The sequence below is a fragment of the Morus notabilis genome, unplaced genomic scaffold, assembly GCF_000414095.1.
Source record: "Morus notabilis unplaced genomic scaffold, ASM41409v2 Scaffold465, whole genome shotgun sequence".
Lineage (NCBI taxonomy): Eukaryota > Viridiplantae > Streptophyta > Magnoliopsida > Rosales > Moraceae > Morus > Morus notabilis.
The window spans coordinates 113,331-135,427 of record NW_010357673.1 but is presented as its reverse complement, the minus strand read 5'-3'; the positions used below and the strand labels follow the sequence as shown (position 1 = coordinate 135,427).

At 33.2% G+C, this 22,097-nt stretch overlaps 2 protein-coding genes across 2 annotated transcripts; both read left to right on the top strand.

The window, feature by feature from the left end:
* Window positions 1–528: 528 nt before the first annotated feature.
* LOC21391269 (UV-B-induced protein At3g17800, chloroplastic) lies at window positions 529–9,660 on the top strand. Its single transcript, XM_024172916.1, has 3 exons — window positions 529–889; window positions 2,017–2,294; window positions 8,605–9,660. Exons 1-3 carry the CDS (start codon window positions 752–754, stop codon window positions 9,404–9,406), a joined length of 1,218 nt encoding a protein of 405 aa, XP_024028684.1. The 5' UTR covers window positions 529–751; the 3' UTR covers window positions 9,407–9,660.
* A 6,421-nt stretch (window positions 9,661–16,081) lies between these two features.
* LOC21391268 (homogentisate solanesyltransferase, chloroplastic) lies at window positions 16,082–20,175 on the top strand. The gene is made up of 10 exons (XM_024172965.1): window positions 16,082–16,321; window positions 16,629–16,756; window positions 16,862–17,008; window positions 17,366–17,594; window positions 18,068–18,141; window positions 18,877–18,969; window positions 19,113–19,230; window positions 19,772–19,834; window positions 19,929–19,961; window positions 20,095–20,175. Exons 1-10 carry the CDS (start codon window positions 16,082–16,084, stop codon window positions 20,167–20,169), a joined length of 1,200 nt encoding a protein of 399 aa, XP_024028733.1. The 3' UTR covers window positions 20,170–20,175.
* The last annotated feature ends 1,922 nt before the right edge of the window (window positions 20,176–22,097 follow it).

Sequence of the window (22,097 nt, the reverse complement as noted above, 5' to 3'; positions counted from 1 at the left end):
GTGCGTGTGTGTGTCTGTGTGTGTATATATATATATATATATAAATAAGAGTTCCTTTATTGTATTTTTTTAAAACCTTTTAGTACGTTAATACACTAATAATTTAAGTTTTTTTATCCGTTAAATTTATATAAAATCACATAAATATTAACATTTAAAAAAATAACTTATTAATAGGTTAAGTATATTAAAAAATCTTTTTTTTTCTTTCTTCTTTCTTTCTTTTTTTCTTTTTAATTTTTTTGCCATTTTCTCTTTCTCTCTCTTTTTTTTTATTTGTCTCCCTTTTTACATTCTTATATTTTTTTTGTCTTATTATATATATTATTCCTAAAAATATATTTTCCTCTTGAATTCTCCGTTTAAATAATTTCTTCTTGTACTTATTCTTGTCTATTATCATGTTCACTTAATAAAACGTTTCCTAAGTGGTTTCTTTTTTATTTTTAATTTTTTAAAATTTTTTCCTTTTTCCGTCTCTCTTTTCTTTTTCCTTTTTTTTTTTTTTTCATTCTTACCTACAAAATTTCGGTTTCACTCATCCCCAATATCCGGTCCAAGATCAAATCCCAACCATTTCGTTTTGCTTTTCTGACTGCAAATAATAGCCAATCAGAACTCAAATTATTGTCTCTATGACGGACCAAAAGAAAATCTTCACTACACGAAAGAATATTTAGCACCTTGTCCGCAGACAGAAATTTCCCGGGAAACAAACAGCTTCTGCAGAGCGGTGAGAAAAGAAAAAAAAATGCAGGTTTCAGGCGTAGTAAGCGACGTCTCGTTGGTAATCCCTAAGGGCGGTGGTCTCAGAGGGCCAGAATCCCGGCACTTTCATTGTCATTCGCTCTACGATTCCAAGTCCTTCCTTTCTTCTGGTTTCTTCAGAGTGAGTTTGCCTTTCGATTCTTTGTCATTTTCGTCTGTTTTTCTCTAGATTTGTTTATTCTTTTGGATTTTGGAGTTTGATTCTCGCTCGCTGTCTTCTCCGAATCCTTTTGGTTGCTGAATTTGATGGGAAGTGACGCGAATTTCGGATTTCTTACTTGCGTTTTCCTCTTTGGATTAAGTTTCGTTGTGTTCGGAGGGAGTTGAGAAAGCGCGGTTAGTTTTTATTTTCGCATGTTCTGTTTGGTTACTGAGAAAATTGAGTGGAATATAGACCGGCGCTTGGCTTCCAATTTCATTTTAGAATGCTGGCAGGGTTTGTATTTGGAACCTCTTGTTTTTGAAACTATTCCTCCATGGCCAAGTTTTCTCAGAAATGGAACGATAAATATATATATATATATATATATTTTTTTTTTTTCTTTCTCTAAATGATTAAATTTAAGAGTGATATAAGCAGGGAAATTTCACCATAGTCTTAGAAATGAAGGGAGTGAACTTTAAATATATAACATGTATAATTAAGCCTATATCTGATTGTATGTTTGCGGGATTAGGTTCTTGTAGAAGGTGAGATAGTAAATTGGAGAGTTTGATATGTGAACATTTGGTTAATGAATAATGAAAAAAAAGATTCTGCTCTAGCTTGAAGGAATCATCGAATTAAAGAACTTTATTTTTGGTTCAATTCCACGATGGACCTAAAGACAAGTCAAGGCTTATTATTTTTCGTCTGAAAAAGTATTCAAATTTTGTTACGTAGAGCCCCGTAGAAAGTTATAATTGTATAGGAATATCAATCAAATTTTGCCTGAATAGTTTTTTGTAGAGGTGCCCAACCTTCTTTGATCCATTCGGCGCATGCTATCTATTTTCCATCAATATGCCCAGCATTTTGTTTTTGCATTCCTTTTGTTCCTGTCTGTTCAGTTAATTCAATAGCATTTTTTGCAGGGTGAAGCTCTATTATTTAATTGTCTGGCTGTAATTCCTGCAATAATATATCGTGGAGGATTTCTCATACTCTTTCCTTTGTGATTGATGAAAATCTACAATATCGATCCATGAGGATTTGCAATTCTTGAAATAGTAATAACGTTTTACTTTTTTGTGTTATTTTGTATCTAGAGCTGCCCTTCATTTTACTTTCCCAAGCTTGGAAATGCGTTGTACAAGTATCGAGCAAAAGATGTGACTGTGAGAGCGTCTGAACATTCAAGTGGTAATTTGGTGCCATTTGCTCCTCTTCAATTTGAATCCCCTGTCGGTCAGCTTTTGTGCCAGATTTTGCAAACACACCCACATCTACTCCCTGTGGCCATTGACCAGCAGCTCGAGAACCTTGAAACTGATAGAGATGCCCAGGAAAAGGAAGTTTCTTCTTCGCCTCAGGATCTACTCTACAAGTCAGTACTCAAAACTCAATTCTCTCTCTCTCTCTCTCTCTCTCATGTTCTATGGTATAACTTGGGAGTTTAAAAATGATGATTGGTTGAATAAAAATCATTGGGATTATGTGTTCCTGGTCATCAACTCGAGGAATAGTGTATTTGTACCTTTTACATCTGGTTTCTCTTGGTGGGCTTGGGGACCTTATTGGATATACTGAAAGACCAAGGAAGTAGGTTGAATAGGAGGAATGACTTTTCAAATTTCTAGGATCACTGAGATGATGACGTGCAGACTGATTTATTAAAAATGGGTAATGATGACGTGCAGGCTGATTTATTAAAAATGGGTAATGAACTTCGACATACGCTTTCAGACCTCAAAGTACTCAGGAGAGAGGCTTATCTAATTTGCAAAATCAGAAGTATAATGCTGTTTTGATACATTGACAATAAACTTTTAGTGATCAACGTGAGTTTTCCAGCTATAGTAGAGATTGACCCGAACGGCCACCTTGATACCAATCTTTTACTTAATATATATGAGTTTGGCTTCGATGTGCCTTTTACATACCTTTGTGATACATAGTTTTCTGTTTTCTTTGAGTGATGAAGCTTTTTGGAAACTGCAGGAGAATGTGTTTTACACGCGTATAGACTAAATTAGGAAAGTTTGAATATAATTGTTAGTTTCCCTAGAATTAGGTGGATTTGGTTAGTTTCCGTTTTTGTTGGGATATCCCACAGATTATGGGATGAGATATAACCTAGTAATTGCCGTTTCTAAGGCTAGGGCTTCTGTATATAAACCCGGTTGTAATTGTAGTGCAGTAATACAATTTCTTCAATTTTTCCTCTCAATTTACAACATGGTATCAGAGCTTTAGGCTCTTTTTCTGGGAACGAAGAACCCTAACCTTCATTGCCAAGGGTTGAAACCCTAGCCTTCATCGCCAAGGGTTGTTTTTCTTTTCTCTGCTCTGTTGCTAAGGGACTGTTTCGTTACTGCTGCCCTGTTTTTTTTTCTACCCTGCCGCCACTGCTGTGCCTGGATTGTATTAGCCTTCATCGCTGGTATTCTGCTTGACACAACCGGCCTTAATTGCCTTGAGACCGCTTGGTTGATTGAGAATGTCGGAGGTGGCAGAAACAACCACTACAACACGATCGGAGGATGCATAAACCGTTAGGCCTCAACAAGTCGGGAAATTACAAAACATTCAGGCCGCATATAGGCTGGAGGGAAAAAACTTCCTTAAATGGTCCCAACTTGTCCGGGCTGTGCTGAAAGGGAAAGGAAAAATCAGCCACCTCTTAGGAACAGTACCAAAACCGGAAGATCCACGATTTGAAGCGTGGGATGAGGAGGATTCGATGATCATGGCATGGCTGTGGAACTCCATGACTCCGGAGATTAGCGATACATGTATGTTCTTGGCCACTGCCAAGGATATATGGGATGCAATTCAACAAACATACTCCAAGGCGAAGGATGCTGCTCAAGTCTACGAAGTCAAAGTTAAGACGATCGCTGGAAAATAAGGAGATAGGACTGTCACTGAATATGCTAATCAAATGAAGGGTTTGTGGCAAGAACTTGATCATTATAGGGTAATTAAGACCAAGTGTCCCGATGATGCAGCAATCTTAAAGGAGTTTATTGAACAAGATAGGGTTTATGATTTCCTTGTTGGACTTAATCCAGAATTCGACCTAGTTAGAATTTAGATTCTTGGCAAACAGGAAGTTCCAAGCTTCAATGAAGTGGTGGAACTCATCCGAGGAGAAGAAAGTAGAAGGGAATTGATGCTTGAACCAAAGGGCACTGACAATTCGGCTTTGGTTGCTAGTAACAGCAATAAGACAGCCTCAAATGCAGAAAAAGAACCAGCGGTGGAGAATGGGAGGACCAGCCAGCCAAAGACTCAAAACCGTGACTACAAAGACACACTATGGTATACTTACTGCAAGAAGGCACGTCATACTCGTGAGCGGTGTTGAAAACCACATGGAAAAACACCAAGCCGAGAGTGGGGACAAAAGGGAGAGCAACCGAGGAACAATGGACAAAGCCCAGATTGCAGCAATGCAGCCACATGAAGGAACACCACAAGAGATGGGAAATCTCAGCCAAGAAGAAATTGAGAGGGTGAGATCACTTGTTGGCAACCTTAAAAAACCATCAGGTACTTGTTCACTGGCATATTCAGGTAAACTTCCATTCTCCATTGGATTAAATGTCTCGGATATAGCCTTTACCAGCTCCTGAATTATTGACTCGGGAGCTACCGACCATATGACTCATTCATCACAAATTTTCTCCTCATATGTCCTATGTCCAAGTAATAGGAAAATAGTCACAGCCGATGGATCATTGACCACTGTGGCAGGTATAGGTGATATCAAGATAAGCTCGTCACTATTGTTAAAAAATGTTCTCCATGTCCCTAGGCTAACCACAAATCTTGTTTCCATCTAAAAGCTCACTAAAGATTTGCATTGTAAAGCGGTTGTGTATTTCAGGACAAGGATTCGGGGAGGACGATTGTACATACTAGAGAACGGGATGGGCTATACTATCTCGAAACACCAAGCCAATCAAACACTACCAAGGGCATAACATCTCATTCTTTTGTCTCAGAGTCCCTTTCATCCAATAAAGAAAAAGTTTGGCTTCATCATCGCCGACTTGGGCATCCATCATTTAGGATTATTAAACTGTTGTTTCCTTGTTTATTTAAGGGTCTAGATGTTGAACGTTTTCATTGTGAAGTGTGTGAACTTGCTAAACACAAACATGTATCTTTTCCAATCAGTAATAAAAGAAGTTTCGTTCCTTTTTATATCATTCACAGTGATATTTGGGGTCCTTCCACTATTTCTAATGTAAATGTGGCTAAATGGTTTGTGTCATTCATTGATGATTGTACTCAAGTAACCTGGATTTTTTGGCTTAAACAGAAGTCCGATGTCAGCACTGTTCTTCTAAATTTTTGTTCTATGATAAAGACTCAATTTGGGGTCAATATCAAAAGATTTAGGTCGGATAATGCTAAGGACTATTTCAATCAATTCCTAACTCCATACTTTCAGAAAGCAGGAATAGTACATGAGTCCTTTTGTGTTAGTACTCCACAACAAAACAGAGTAGCTGAACGGAAAAATGGTCATCTCCTCGATTCCACGAGATCCTTCATGTTTCAGAAAAATGTGCCTAAATTTTTTTTGGAGGGAAGCGGTTCTTATAGCTACCCATATCATAAATCAGTTGCCTTCTAGAGTCCTAGGATTTAAAAGTCTAATAAATGTCCTTCCACATTCTATCCAAACCTACACACCACAAATAATCTTGTTCCTCGCATATTCGGGTGTGTGGCATTTGTTCATGTTCATAGTTAGAACCGGAGAAAATTAGATCCAAGGGCATTAAAATGTGTGTTTGTGGGATATTTATTCTACTCAAAAGGGTATAAGTGCTATCATCCCCCATCAAAACGGTTCTCTGTCTCAGTTGATATGACCTTTCATGAACAAGAATCCTATTTCACTATTTCTTATCTTTAGGGGGAGAATTCAGTAATGGAAGATAAGGATAAGGCAGATTTTTTGCTTCTTGATCTGCCATCTTCATCACTTCCAGTGTCAAGACAGCCTAGCCCCATTGATGTTTCCACCGAGCCTACTGAAAATGTTCCTCCCACCGAGCCCACTGAAAATCCAAATCCTGAGTCTCCTGCAAATCCACCTTCAAATCCGGCCCTTGATAATGTAAGATTTGGCCAAGGCAATGTGTTCTCGAGAAGGAAGAAGGTTGTCCCTGAATCTGTGCAAGTCCAAGACTCCCAACCTAAATCCTGAGAATGAGCTAACAATTTCTAATCCTTCTTTTCAATATGAATCTGAGATAAACAATGATGACCAGGACCTCCCAATTGCTATCAGGAAAGGAGTTAGAGAATGCACAAACTGGCCCCTATACCCTCTTGCACAGTTCCTGTCCTTTAAACACTTTTCACCATCTCATAGAGCCTTCCTTGTCAGCCTAAACACCATTGCCATTCCTACCAATTTATCCGAGGCTTTAACCAATGAAAAATGGAAGCATACCATGAATGTGGAGATGGAGGCGTTGGAGAAGAACAAAACTTGGGAATTAGTGAAGTTGCCTGAAGGAAAGAAACCCGTAGGGTGTAAATGGGTTTATACGGTAAAATATAGAACAGATGGGTCAATAGAAAGATACAAGGCTAGGTTAGTGGCCAAGGGTTATACTCAAACCTATGGGATTGATTACCAAGAAACGTTTGCTCTAGTTGCAAAGATGAACATTGTTAGAGTTTTATTGTTATTAGCAACTAATTGGGATTGGAATTGCAGCAGTTTGATGTCAAGAATGCATTTTTACATGGAGAACTAGATGAGAAAATTTATATAGAGGTCCCACCGGGTTATAATAAAGGTTTGGTTGCTGGTACAATATGTAGACTAAAAAAGGCCTTGTATGGACTTAAGCAATCACCGTGAGCATGGTTTGAGAGGTTTGCTAGAGTGATGACAACTATGGGGTATAGGCAGAGTCAAGGAGATCACACTTTGCTCATTAAACACTCATCTTCAGGTAAAGTTACAGCCCTATTGGTGTATGTTGATGTCATAATTCTTACCGGTGATGATAATAGAGAGAGGCAACTTCTAAGCCAATGTTTGGCTACGGAGTTTGAGATCAAGACGTTAGGAAGATTGAAGTATTTTCTTGGAATTGAGGTGGCTCATTCTAAGCAAGGCATTTTCATCTCTCAACAAAAGTATGTTACAGATCTACTCAAAGAAACCGGCAATACAACATGCAAACCAGTGAGTACTCCAATAGAACCAAATCTCAAGCTTGGAGAGGCAGAAGAAGACACTATGGTGGATAGAGAAATGTACCAACGGTTGGTGGGGAGACTCATTTATCTTTCTCACACTCGGCCAGATATAGCGTATGCAGTGAGTGTGATTAGTCAGTTCATGCACAATCCAAAGGAAGTTCATTTGCAGGTGGCATATAGAGTTTTGCAATATCTCAAAGGGACACCAGGTAGAGGCATCCTTTTCAAGAAGAATGGAGGGTTAGTTCTTGAGGCATACACAGATGCTGACTATGCTAGGTTAGTTGTTGACAGAAGATCAACTTCTGGTTATTGCACCTTCTTTGGTGGAAACCTGGTGACATGGAGGAGTAAGAAACAGAATGTGATAGCACGGTCTAGTGCTGAGGTAGAGTACCGAGCAATGGCTCAAGGTGTGTGTGAACTACTATGGTTGAAGATTGTTCTAGAGGATCTAAAGATTAAGTGGGATGGTCCTATGAAAACTCTATTGTGATAACAAATCCGCAATCAGGATAGCACACAACCTGGTGCATCATGATCGAACGAAGCACATCGAGATTGGCAGACACTTCATCAAGGAAAAGTTGGACAGTGGACTGATCTGTGCACCTTATGTACACATGGCCAACTTACTGATATACTCACCAAGGGTTTAAGTAGTTCAGTGTTTCAGAGTTTTGTATCCAAGCTGGGAATGGTGAATACCTATTCACCAACTTGAGGGAGAGTGTAGGAGAATGTGTTTTACACGTGTATAGACTAAATTAGGAAAGTTTGAATATAATTGTTATTTTCCCTAGAATTAGGTTGATTTGATTAGTTTCCGTTTTTGTTGGGATATCCCACAAATTATGGGATGAGATATAACCTAGTAATTACTGTTTCTAAGGCTAGGGCTTCTGTATATAAACCCGATTGTAATTGTAGTGCAGTAATACAATTTCTTCAAATTTTATCTCAATTAACAACAGAAACATCACACTTTCTTGTCATTGCTGAAATCCACGTGAGAGATTCTTGTCATTGCTGAAATCCACGTGATAGATGCATTGTTTCTGGCCCTTTATTGAAATGTAAAACCTTATTGATTGTACTGACCTGGCACCTGAAGAATGCAGGAATACAAGCACTTTAAACATTAGGTGGAGGTGTATAATATAGTGTGGTAAAATTCAAATCTGTAAAGTCAGTCTGTGAATAAATCTCAACAGTAGTTACACCATGCTCCAGGCTGTGCATATTGATACTCTCACTGTCCTTGCCGTCTTAATAGAACCACCATTCTTTTGTTGTTTAAGCGCTTCATTTCTCATGGTTGTCGTCGTTTTCTGTGTGTGTGTGTGTTGACATGGATCTAGTATTCTGGTTTACCTTTTGGGTTATTGAGTTGCATTATTTTCAATTCTTTGATTAGTGCTTAATCTGGCTTGACTTAAGAGTCGAACCATTCTCAGGAGAATAGCTGAAGTCAAAGAAAAGGACAGGCGGAACACATTGGAAGAGATAATATACTGCCTTGTTGCGTGGAAATTTGTGGAGAATAATATTTCAATGATACCGAAGATTACAGAAAACTCGGATCCTACTGGCCGGGTAGATTTTTGGCCGCACCAAGAGCAGAAACTTGAATCCGTTCATTCTCCTGAAGCATTTGAGATGATACAGAGTCACTTGTCTCTCGTACTAGGAGAGCGAGTTGTCGGGCCCCTTGAGACCACTGTTCAGATCAGCAAAATCAAACTCGGGAAGCTGTATGCCGCTTCCATAATGTATGGATATTTTCTCAAGAGAGTTGATGAACGGTTTCAGCTTGAGAGAACCATGAAAACGCTTCCTGAGCATTTAGGTAAAGACCGAGATAGTTTTGAGGAGCCATCACCAGCAAACCGGCTATGGGATCCTGATTCCTTGATCAGGGTACCGCCAGATGATGATGGTGGTGATATCAATGAAGATGGCAAGTCATATAGACTCAGATCCTATGTGATGTACTTGGATGCCGAAACTCTTCAAAGATATGCTACTATAAGATCCAAAGAAGCCATTTCTTTGATTGAGAAACAGACACAGGCTCTGTTCGGTAGGCCCGACATTAAAATCGCCGAAGATGGTTCAATTGATACATCAAACGATGAACTGCTGTCAATCACCTTCTCAGGGTTAACAATGCTAGTCTTGGAGGCTGTTGCGTTTGGATCTTTCTTATGGGATGCTGAAAGCTACGTTGAATCCAGATACCACTTTGTTAAGAGCTAAAGTTGTTAACTTCTTTGTAAATTGTCTGTGCTGTGAGGCTGTATAAATGTCAATTGTCTTCAGAATGGTCCCGAGTAGTTTCTGGTGTATACAAACTTAGGGATACTTGATTGTGGAATCTCGTACTATTCGAGATGTGAATTTAACGCTAGGCTAAGCCGCAGCTACACAAAAGTTTTGGTAACCTTTTAAGCCATTTGCTTATCAATCAGATCTACCACAATATTGGCATGTTTACTTAATAAAATTGAGAAATGGGGTGAGAAATGAGAATCAATCTCATGTTTATTTATTTCTTTTATTTTGAAATGGGAGTGGCCAGTGGCATTTGATAGGTTCCGCTCAAATTTAGGGCTGAGGATTGAGTTTGACAATCTCATACCATTTTTTCGAATAAGGGCTCCTATTTCTCATATTATTATTCAATTATTATCTTACCCCTAATTTACTTATAATATAAAATCAAAAATTTAATAATTACAACTCATATTATTTTATTTTTCTAATATTATAATATAAGCCTAATTATTATTAACTTTAATATTATAAATATGTGATTTATTTTGTTTATTAAAGTAATAATATATTTTAATTTTTAACACTTTATTTTTTTATTTATATTTATTTTATTCAAAATTTGACAATTTATTTCTATATTCCAAATAGTTATGCAATTTACATTTATTATTTTATTACCCTATTATTATAATAAATATTTTAATTAAGATTAATTTTAATATAATAAGTACACAATTCATTTTTAAATTAAAAATAAAAAATTAATTAAAGGGTACATTAGTTCTTTTATATTAGTTTATTCCGATTTTTAGTGTAAGCAAACGCATGAATTGGATTTAGAGTAATGTCGAATTCAAATCCTGTCACCAAATAAGTAACTTATTCTGACTCTGATTTCTCACTTTGAATCTTACCCACTCCAAGTCACGCTCATTCTGATTACGTATAGGTAAACATTCTATATAGTTATTGGGGCTAAACACATAACCTTTTGATATCGATTGTTTAGAAAATGTGAACACGCAAAACTAGTAGTACGCCCTAAAAATTAAATAAATTATCATTTTAAGCATAGATCATTACTTATAGAATTAAAATTCCAACAAAATAAACAAAAAGAAAATGAAATTACACCCAGAAATAAAAAAAATTGAATAACTTCTCGTAATAGAAAATCCAATTTGTGGATTAGTAGAAGTAAACCATACAAATTAAAGAAAAAAAATATGTAGACATATCTCAAATCCGAAAATGATTTTTGCTAAATATAGAAAGCCTTGCATTGACATACAAACCCAATTACATAGAAGGGAAACATATGCGTATGCCGAGTCCAAATCTATTATCTCCATTTTTCTGTCTCTCCATTTTTCTGTCTTAGTGACTGTCATTCCATTAATATTCGCTATGTCATCTAAATTTAAGAATATAACCACATAAATAGAAAAAAATACTAAAAATACCTAAACAATTCATAAAGTGTCCAAATTTTATTAAAGAGACTCATTGAGACAAAAAAATGAGACATCAGAACTTGATTCGCCTTTGCCATAAAATGGCAAGCATTGTTCAAAACAACCGAGTAAATTATGTATACAATAATAATTAGAATTAAAAATAAAATTAAACTTAAATTATCAATATGAAACATTAATAGGTAAAATAATTATGGTGATTTAAACTTAATAATTAATGTAATACATATAGGAAAGAAAACTATAATTGCAAGGACATAGTCAAATTAGTAAATGTTGAATTTTTATTAAGTGAGTGTACAACATACATACATACGTAGTACACCTAAGCTTCGCTTACTTCGCGGATTCGAGTTTTCAATTTGAGTTCAAATGTGACATTTTCTGAGAGCTTTTCACTGTAACAGAAAAAGATAGATGTGACATTTTCTGAGAACTTTTTACTGTAAAAACCTAAAACTTAAAATTTGAATCGGTGAAATGAACGAGGTCCTAATCTATTAAATAATTTCTCCGGAGAATAGTGTGGTGTTCGACCCTCGGGCTATGGGGAGCCAATGAAGAGAAAGAAATAGGAGGTTTTATTTTGAAATTTTAACACGTAACTAGATCATCAGCTGGAACTCATATGCTGAAGTCTGTTAAAACAGATTACGTCAGTTATCCTTTTACCAATACTGCAAATAAATTAAAGAGTTCATAAATTCGATTGCCTAAATCAAAAAATAAAATACTAAAGTTGTAATCTCTAATGTAATGTTATAATTAATATTTTAATTGTAAATTTAATATTTGAGTGTAAAAAATACTTTTTAATATAATGTTATTTATTGTGTTAAATTTTCTATATACTATACTTTGTAGTAAATTTCTCATTAAGTATAACATTGAAAAATTTAGAGTTTAATTTCTATTAATTAAAATATTTACTTTTCATGTAATCATTACAATTTTTACATTTTATAATTATTTTAAAAATAAAAGTTTAATGATTATGAGAAAAAATATATTTAGAATTTTAAATAACATTATGCATTAGAGCAATAAAAAAAAATATTATATCATACTTTTTAATACTAAATATATAATTAATATTATTAACATTTATATTAAAGATGATCTAATTTAGAGACTAATCACGCAAATTACCCAATTTGTATCACGCCAATTACCCAATTATAAATTTTCCTTCACAAGTTCCAAACCAAAAATGAGTAACTAAAAATAAATGTAGCTTTTAAAATGATATTATAGATTTGAACACAAAATGCACCAGAACAGAATTTTATATGTCAATTTTATATTCTTATTAATACATAAGATTGACCTGGAGGTGTTGCACGTGCTGTGTTTACTATTGATCGTACAAGTAATGGAAGTTGTTCGGTTTGTTTATGAAGTCTGTTCGGTTTGTTGACTTTTGGGAGTAATTCTATCCACAATTATACATTTGAATGACTTCGTCGTCATTACGATTGTTTCAAAGAAAAACAAAAGGCCATTATACAACCCAATAATTGTACAACCTTAGGACCCTTTTAACTTGAGACACTTTTAATTTACTGATTTAAATTTTTAATTTAAGTTGATATATAATTTTATATAAATTTTTTTTATTGTAGTAAAAAAATTAGATGTGATTATTTGTGAAAATTTTTTACTGAAATAAAATTTAAATTTTAAACTTGAATCGGTGAAATAAACAAGATCTTAAAAACAGTTAAGTCTTTCAAAATTGCGGAAATATATGCTTTGGAACTCCATTCATTGACTCTAGTCTTCCCCACTTTGCTACTATAAATAAAGACTACTGTCTTGAGTCTTCCCCCACGGCACAAAAAGAAAAGAAAATAGGATTAATTTTATTAGTGAGCTTCGGAATTATTTTTATTTTACCTCTTAAAATTTAAAAATTCTCACTTTATCAAAATTTTTTTTAATTTATCACACTTAGGCTATGTTTAGAATTAGGACATGCAATAAGGGTCACGACATAATAACACGATTAAAAAATGACACGAATTTCGCGGGTTAAAGTTAAGAAAAAAATTATTCGGGTTAGAATTGACTCGACCTAAAATTGACAAAAAAAACAATGGTCAATTTTGGGTTAGACCCACCTAATCCGAACACAACACGAAACTCGTAAAAAATTAAAAAATATATATTTTTAATTACATATTTTAGATTTTATTATGAACTTATGATATCATGATAGTTATACTCAAAATCTTATATTATTATTTACTTAAATTTGATGGAATTTATTGTATTTTAGTGTGTTATGAATTTTAAGTTATTTCTAATATGTAAAAAACTAAAAAAAGGTATACAACTTTCGTGTAAATTTCAGGTTCACGAGTTAATTTCATGTCACATGTCATTTTCGTGTCAACCAGTAAAATGGTTATTCGTGTTGTGGTTTTTAAAAAATTTCATGTCACGAGTCGTGTTCAGGTTGACTGTAAATTTAAAAAGAAACGATTAAAACACAAAAAAAACACGACACATTACACAAATTATCACTCCTATTTAAAATCTAGATTTTAAGATGGAAAAAAATCTAAAAGAAAGTTCAAAGAAAAAAAAGGAAGGAAAAAAAAAGTTAAATTTTTTCTTGTGTTTGAAACTTAAAAGAAAATTAAGGAGGAAAAAAAGGATTCCTTTGTAATTTTTTCTTGTGTTTGAATATTCAAAAAAGGACCATTCATTAAAAAAAAAAAAAAAAAAGACTAGGAGAAAATAAATAAATTTCACTTGCTCTATTTTTTTTTTCACTCTCTCGTCATCGTCTCTCCTCACATTCTCTCTCTCTCCTCACTTTCTATCAACAATTATGTATTTGACTGACTTCGTCGTCATTACGATTGTTTAAAAGAAAGAAAAAAGCCATTATACAACCTTAATGATTGTACAACCTTAATGTTACATGGAAAACCAGTTAAGCCTTTCAAAATTGCAGAGATACAGGCCTCGCTCACTTCGCAGATTTGAGTTTTTAATTCGAGTTGAGATGTGATATTTTCTTAGAGTTTTTTACTGTAGTAAAAAAAGTTAGATGTGACATTTTTTGAGAGCTTTTTACTGTAAAAACTTAAAATTAAAAACTCGAATTGGTGAAATGAACGAGGCCATAAGCTTCCGAACTCCATTCATTGACTCTGGTCTTGCCCACTTTGATTTTTCTACTTTAAAAAAAAAAAGACTACTATCTTCCCCACGGCACCAAAAAAAAAGAGATTAATTTTAATTGTGAGTTAAGTATTTTCACTTTATCTTTTACATTTTAAAAATTCTCACTTTATAAAAAAAAAATTTAATTCATCACATTTAGACTATGTTTAGAACCTAGATTTTAGGATTAAAAAAATCTAAAAGAAAGTTCAAAGGAAAAAAAGTTAAATTTTTTCTTGTGTTTGAGAACTTAATATTAAAAAAGGACTTCATTCATTCAAAAAAAAAAAAAAAAGACTAAGAAAAAATAAATAAATTTCACTTGCCCTATTTTTTTTTTCACTCTTTCTCATCATTGTCTCTCCTTATTTTCTCTCCTCAATTCCTCTCACTGTACTCTCTCTCACCTCACTATGAAATGAATTGAACAATGTACACAATTTAATTAGACTCCGTTTATTTCACCGATTTAAATTTAAAATTTAAATTTTATTACAGTAAAAAATTTTTAGAAATAATTACATCTAACTTTTTTAGTACAGTAAAAAACTCTCATATAAAATCACATCTCAATTCAAATTAAAAATTTAAATAAAAGAAGGGCTTTTAGAATTTTTTTTTATTTAAAATGAGTAGAGCAATTTATCAAACACAAGGTGGGGGCAAACCAATTACATTGATGTCTAAACCGAATTCATTGGTGGTCACAAATAGATTTAAGAGAAATGAAGACGACAGGCTGAAGGGTGAGCTCTGGTTTTGCCAGCTTCTCAGCAACAAGGATCTCAGAGGGATGACGAGGCTGAGACGGTGCTGGAGAAGGTAAGGAGAGACGGAGCTCGGAGAGAGAGAAATGAAGGATCGGAGGAGATCGGAGGAGAGAGAAATGGAGGATGGAGATAGAAAGGAGAGAAAGAACTAATTCTATTTTAATGGTCAACTTATTCGTTTATTTATATATCATAAGTAAACAAATTCTCCTTTGGAAAAGAGGCATTCGTAAAAGACAATTCAAAAATTTTTATTTGTAAAATGATTTTTTTATTTTTTATTTTTTTGCTTTTTCTTTTCACTCCTCAATCTCGGTTTCAGATCCTCAGTCACAGTGGTAACTAGCAGAAATGATTGAGGAGCGGGAGAAAGATGTTTGATTACACTTTTTCCTTTGTTTGGAGTGCTTTGCTTTTGGATTGGAAGCTACCAAAAAGGTTGAAGAAAATAGAGAGAGAAAGAGAAAGAAAAGAAGAGAGAGAGAAAAGAAGAGAGAGAAATGGAGAAGTGTCTAGTCTTGGTGTTTGATTTTGCAGGAGTGCTGCCATTGATTCCGGCGGGAGGAGAAATAAATAAAATTAAAATTAAAAAGTCATTTTTTTAATTTTATTTTTTCACTTGGTTATTTTAAACATCATAAAATATCCCTATTTTCTGTTTAAAATATAAAACCGTTTGGAATACCAAATATAAAACTTAGGGAGTTTCTTTAATATGACATTATATCAGTAATGTTAATTTTTAATTATTAAATCAGATTAAAACCATATAAAATTAAAAAATACTCAAAATAGATAATTTTTGATAAAAATAAAAAATTACTAAAAAATAAAAATTCAATATTTGATGTCCAAAAAAGGGCCTCAAAGTACTAAAAATTAAATTTTTAAAAAGTTGAGGTATCAATTTAAAATTATTAAAAACACTTAAAACAAAAAGGAAAAAAACACCTAAAAAAATAAAAAAAACAATTTCAGTATAACATAAGATACCAAATTGAACGCTTTCCACGACTTCCATAACCAATCCTGGTAATCCACTAACAACTTTTAGAATCAAAGCTAATTAAGTGGAATAAAAAAACTTTTATAAGTCAAGTAGACTTGAAAAGACTAGAAATAGTCTCCACATCATCATGCTCCTATAAATTTTGAAGCTCTCTCGAAGCATTTGTGTTCAAACTCTTTTTCATTCTCAATTTTTTGTTTTAATTTCCTGGTTTCTTCAGTTCACAAACATGGAGCTCTCAATCTCTCTCTCTTCTCTGAGACTTTCAGCTACTATCCCTCGACAGATCAAACCCTCCTCTCATGACAATAGGGTGATACCAATTAAGCCCACGACCAAAAAAATCAAATCCTCCAACTTTTCTTCAAATTGCTCCAACAATAAATCAATCCTGCCACTAGGGCTCTATGGTGAAAGTAGGTTCTCAAAATCATTATTATACGGCCCAGATAGGCGTAATACCATTCGGGTATATATATACACACATACTACTATATTTTATTTTATGGTAGCATCACTTTTTTTATCATTCTCTATATTTATTATTTGATACGTGGATTTCATTATATTATTATTTAAAATAAAATATTATTTTATTTAAATAAAAAATGAGATAGTGGAGTCTACGTGTCAAATAATGAACGCAAAAAATGACATAAAGTTCTCTTTGCAACTTATGTCATTATGGAAAATTAATCACTAGTAGTTAAACATGATATAAATAATTTTTTTTTTTTTTTTTTTTTTTTGTTAACAACTATAACAAATGTTGTTAGGCATGCGCTCAAGCTGAATCTGCAGATAATTACGATTCGACAGTGCTTACCAAAGTTTCACGTTTTGGATCTGCTTGCTATAAATTTGTACGGCCCACCTCAATGCACCTGACAATTATATCTACAACGTAAGTGAACTATTAGAAGAAATTAGAGTCAGAGGAGGAAAAATAAACAAGAGTGAAACCCTAGTTCTTGGTGTGTGAATTTACTTTCTTTTTTTTTTTCGGCAGTTGTTTATTTGCAAGAGTGTTGGTTGAGAATCCGCAGTTGTTTAAATGGTCCCTGTTGTTTAAGGCATTTCCTGGCCTAATTGCTATGCTACTTTCAAATGCTTATTATAATGGAATTAATCAGATTTATGACGTGGATATTGACAGGTACGCTTAATTTTAAAGTGTGTATGTATATTTTATATATATATATATATATATATTATGTTTCCTCATACCCATGTTTCGTTCATGTTCATATCTGCCTTAGAGAGTACTCCTTGCTGGTTAAAAGTTTTCTTTTGTCTTGAGTAATTTAAAGGTTATAGCCTTTATAGTCTTGGCCTTTGGCTTATTTATGTATGTTCTTTATGTGTAACTTCGATATAATTTGTCAACAATTCATTAGAATCAAAGCGGTGGTTTTCTCAAATCAGTGCATGCTTATTTATTTTATTTTAATTTTTGTTGAACTACTAACAAACAGTTTTTTAATTACTTATTGTTCTTTATATTATCTTTTAGGATAAACAAGCCTTATTTACCTATACCAGCTGGGGATATTTCACTGGAACAAGCATGGTATTTAGTGATATTTGATGTAGTTACCGGCCTGTTGATTCTTCGAATGATGAATGCTAACATCATCACTACTTCTATCTACTGTCTCGGTCTTTTATTGGGAACCTTCTATTCTGTTCCTCCTTTTAGATTCAAGCAATCATCTCTTGCGACATCTATTGTGAATCCTTTGGTATTATTATATTTTTTTCATATCCTCCATATCTTACAATGAAACTCTGTTTAGTTAATAAGTTTTCGAGTCACTATTGAAAATTTAGTGGTTCCTAAAAAGTTATAAATGACATGATAAATTAATTTACATATAATTTGAAAAACGTTACTGTCATTTATTTGTCTTCAAGTTGTCAAGTAGGAAACAAATCAATAGATGGTTTGAAGATACCGTTAGGTTATTAAAATTACTATTTTAGAGCATCTTAAATTCTCTCTTGGTCACTATATATAAAAGGGGAAAACATTACTTTTTAAAAAAAAAAAAAAAAAAAAAAATACAAGTTAACTGTGGTCAGAATTCGAGTCTGTGATCTCTTTTTTAAACTCACTCCACTCCACTCTTACGGAGTGCGGTTTTGTTTTTCCATATATCTATCTAATTGAAAACAGAAATATGATGTTTAGATATAACAAAAGCAACTTATGCAGATGGCCGGTATCCTTCACAATGTCGGTATACTTTACGCTACAAGAGCTTCGCTTGGACTTCCATTTCAGTGGAGGTGTGTAAAAATTCTGAACCTTAAATATCTTCGTTTATTTTTCATGTGCTGCTCTCTGTTATTCCTTCACATTATTTTTTGAGATATTATCTAGAATAATTATAATATTATATGGATTAATTTAGATAATTACTTCGAAAAAGGGTCAAATAGACACACACAAAAAAATGGAATTGTTCTTGTTTTTGTTTTTCATGTTTTTCGGGAAAGAAAAAATGAAAACGATTCTAAAACTGCGTTTGGCACAATTAAAGACAAAAAATAGAAATAAAAATGATTTTTTGGTTTAGTGTAAAATGAGAGAGAAATGAAAAAGGACTTTTAGTTATTTTTCATTTTTTGTTTTCGTTTTCTCCTCTCTCGAGGAGAGAGAGAGAGAGAGAAAGGTATTAATGAGTTTTTTTTTTTTTATATTGAAAATAATCTCTTGATAAAACTACCAAACGCATTTTTAAAAATGATTTCTGTCTGAGATTGAAAACGTTTTCATTTCCATTTTCATACTAAAAATAAAATCATTTTAGAACGAGTTTCAAAAGCACACTTAATATCCAGTATCCACTTTAATATTTTAATTTAAGTTTCCTTTTGTGTTCTATTTTTAACTAATTATCCAGAGTTTTATGTTAATATATTAATTTACCAGCATAACTTCTAATACTATTTTAGTTCATGCGCCCACAAAATTCATCATCTCAAAGAAATCTAATTTTTGGCTTTCAATTTGCTTTCCAGTCCCCCAATCATTTTTATCACTACCTTTATGACGTTATTTTATCTGGTCGTTACCAACATAAAAGATCTCCCAGACGTGGAAGGTGACATCAAGTGAGTTGTAATTTTCATGTATTATTAGATACTAAACTTAAAATTTGAAAATTTTCCCATTTCAATCTCAAAAGAATCCCTCTTTTTCTTTTCTTTAAACTTATCTTTAGCATCATTTAAAGCAATATTCTACAATATTACAGGCATAATATAAGAACATTTCCGGCGATATATGGACCTAGAAAAATTACATTCCTTGGCACAGGGATACTCCTGGTAAACTACATTGGTTCTATGGTAGTAGCCATTTGCATGCCTCAGGTATTTTTTTTTTTTTTTTCAACTATACACTATTCTTGAGACTTGAGCTGGCCCACTCAATAAATCATCGAGAATAACTCACACACCCATTTTACCCCAATTGAACAAACCTGAATTGGATAGTGTTTTATTTAATTGAAATAAAATAATAAATTTATCCAAGTAAATCATAAAAAATTGACCACACAAAATAAACAATAAAATAAAAGAGTGATTCACATTTTTCTGAAAAAAATCATTACGGTTTCTTTTCCCATCTACGAACCTGTCCTTATATATGTATGCGAAGACCCATTTTACCCCAATTGAACAAACCTGAATTGGATAGTGTTTTATTTAATTGAAATAAAATAATAAATTTATCCAAGTAAATCATAAAAAATTGACCACACAAAATAAACAATAAAATAAAAGAGTGTGATTCACATTTTTCTGAAAAAAATCATTACGGTTTCTTTTCCCATCTACGAACCTGTCCTTATATATGAATGCGAAGATAAGAACTAATAAAGAAGTTTCTTTTGTCGTTTCTTGTTTGAAGGCTTTCAAGCCCTACATAATGGTGCCCGTTCACGCAACTTTGTCCTTGTGGTTACTGTATGAGGTTTGTCAATGATACTTACATTTCAGCAGTCAAATAATAATATAAATCAAAACGTAACAAGTTTTGAAACTTATTATTTTCTTTTGTGCTTCAGACTAGGAAATTGGACAAAGCAAATTATACTAAGGTAATATGCAGTTTCTAGCACGCGCTGAAGAACACGTTTTAGTATTTAACAAATTATTGATGCAGATTACTTGTTTTTGTTTTTTTTTTTTTTTTTTTTACAAATTACAAGTTTGTTTTTATTATATGTGCAGGAAAAAAGTGCCAATTTCTTTCAATTATTTTGGAAGCTTCTTGCAGTGGAATTTCTTTTTTATCCTTTCATATAGCGGAGACAGAGGAACAAATAAAAAGTTATCTGTAATATTTTTATCATGTCGTGTTTTGTAATTTCTTAAATAAAGGTGACCAAAACAAATAGTATAATGATATATATCTCATAGAAATGAAAAATGCGAGGGATTCCAAACTTTTAAATGCTGATCGAAATAGTATATCGGTTGTTATGTTTTTAATTGATAGGCGTTTGAAGAAATACTGAATCAATTGATATTTAAAAGTTGCACCTATCGATTAAAAGGTGACAGCTCACTGATACATAAATTGATATTCTAAGAGTTGGAATCTCAAGTACTACTCCATAAAAATAGGGAGACTGATTTCCTATAAACAAAACAGTTAGGGGACGTTTGAAAGGGGAATTCGTGCCATGATTCAAATCATGATTCGTGACTCGCTACAGTATTTTTTCTTACAAAAAACATATGTAAAATGAGAATAATTCTGAATCTATGAATCAAACGTCCTCTTAATAAACTAGTGATCCTACTAAAGGATGGGAAAGAATCTTCTCTTGCACTTCTTTTAATTGGCATGTGTTGGTTTCTGTTGATGGCTGATTTTGCATTAGGTCATTTAAGAATCCAGGGCTCAGTAACTGTATCCGGCAATGCGTTTGGGGTGGGGAAATTAAGGAAAAAAGAAAACGATAAAAAAGATTGGATAAAATGTTTGGACGGCTGTACTAAGAGACCATACATATTCTTAACGACGAAATTGATAAAAAAAAATTTATCACTTTTTGAAGAATTATCCTTTTTTTGTTTTTTTCCCCGGTTGTGGAATGACCTTTATTTATAACATGTATTTGAACAGTTTTAGAGCCTAATATCCGATATGCAGCTATTACATGTATGATATATCAGTGTCCATTTATGACCGAAAAGTTTTGATCTCGTGATCGACCATCGTTATTGAAAACTCCATATCTACAATGTCATTTTTACTTTTATTTCTTTCAGAAGTCAGATTATGAATTCAGTTTATATTGGATAACCCGTTTGACGTTCCAAATTATTGCATCTTCTCCAATTTGCTTCAAAAGATTTAATTTTCTGATTTATATGATCAATCCTTTTATTTTTTTTAATACATATGTTCAATCCTAAGTGTATGTCAATTTAATTGAATATACATGGTGGTTGTTAGTATACTCTAGATTGTTGTAAGTCCACAATTTTATTTTGAGGTGTAGAGTTCAAATTTCATACGCTTGAGTTTAGGGCGATTCGAAGAAGAAGAAGAAGAAGAAGGGCGATTCGAAGAAGAAGAAGAAGAAGCAATTTTATTTTGAGGTGTAGAATTCAAATTTCAGAATCAGAGGTTTGAATCACCTTGAATCAAGAGAGGAGGGGTTTAGAATCATGAGTGATTTTAGTGTAAACATCACATCAGATTCTGAATCATAATTCAGAATCATCCAAACTAAACATTGATTCTGAATCATGATTCTGATTATAAACAAACACGATTCTGAACTGTAATCTAAAATTATGATTTTGAATCCATCTACCAAACGAATCCCTTTTTTATCATGTCTTGCTGGTCCCTCGCCATCTCAAGCAAGTTGCTCCTCTTTTTAAAAAAAGTTTATAGTTTTAGACTCGTAGTAGTTCTTTTCTGCAATACCACTCATATGCAATGGCGGACCCAATAAGAACAGCCGCCTCCACTGATTTAAGGTGATTCCTTTAATTTTACTCCAATCAAATTTTAATGCAAAATTTTAGTTTCACTCACCCTCCACTTAAGATAACTAATGGCTCCGTCACTGCTCATATAGAATCCAAAATGGTTTTGAATATCCTAAGCCCTACATGATTAGCTATATGCTAGCCCCAAATATTCATTCCAGCCTAGTACAGGTCCTCTTTTCTCAAGTAGGGAAAGCATAAACCTCAAGATGTGTATGGAGATG

Excerpts from the sequence above, each read along its gene's own strand:
- LOC21391268 (XM_024172965.1), top strand. The coding sequence starts at position 16,082 with ATGGAGCTCTCAATCTCTCTCTCTTCTCTGAGACTTTCAGCTACTATC. Across the intron at positions 18,142-18,876 it reads GGACTTCCATTTCAGTGGAG|TCCCCCAATCATTTTTATCA; the intron begins GTGTGTAAAAAT and ends TTTGCTTTCCAG. Across the intron at positions 19,835-19,928 it reads CCTTGTGGTTACTGTATGAG|ACTAGGAAATTGGACAAAGC; the intron begins GTTTGTCAATGA and ends TTTGTGCTTCAG.
- LOC21391269 (XM_024172916.1), top strand. The coding sequence starts at position 752 with ATGCAGGTTTCAGGCGTAGTAAGCGACGTCTCGTTGGTAATCCCTAAG. Across the intron at positions 890-2,016 it reads TTTCTTCTGGTTTCTTCAGA|AGCTGCCCTTCATTTTACTT; the intron begins GTGAGTTTGCCT and ends TTTTGTATCTAG. Across the intron at positions 2,295-8,604 it reads CCTCAGGATCTACTCTACAA|GAGAATAGCTGAAGTCAAAG; the intron begins GTCAGTACTCAA and ends AACCATTCTCAG.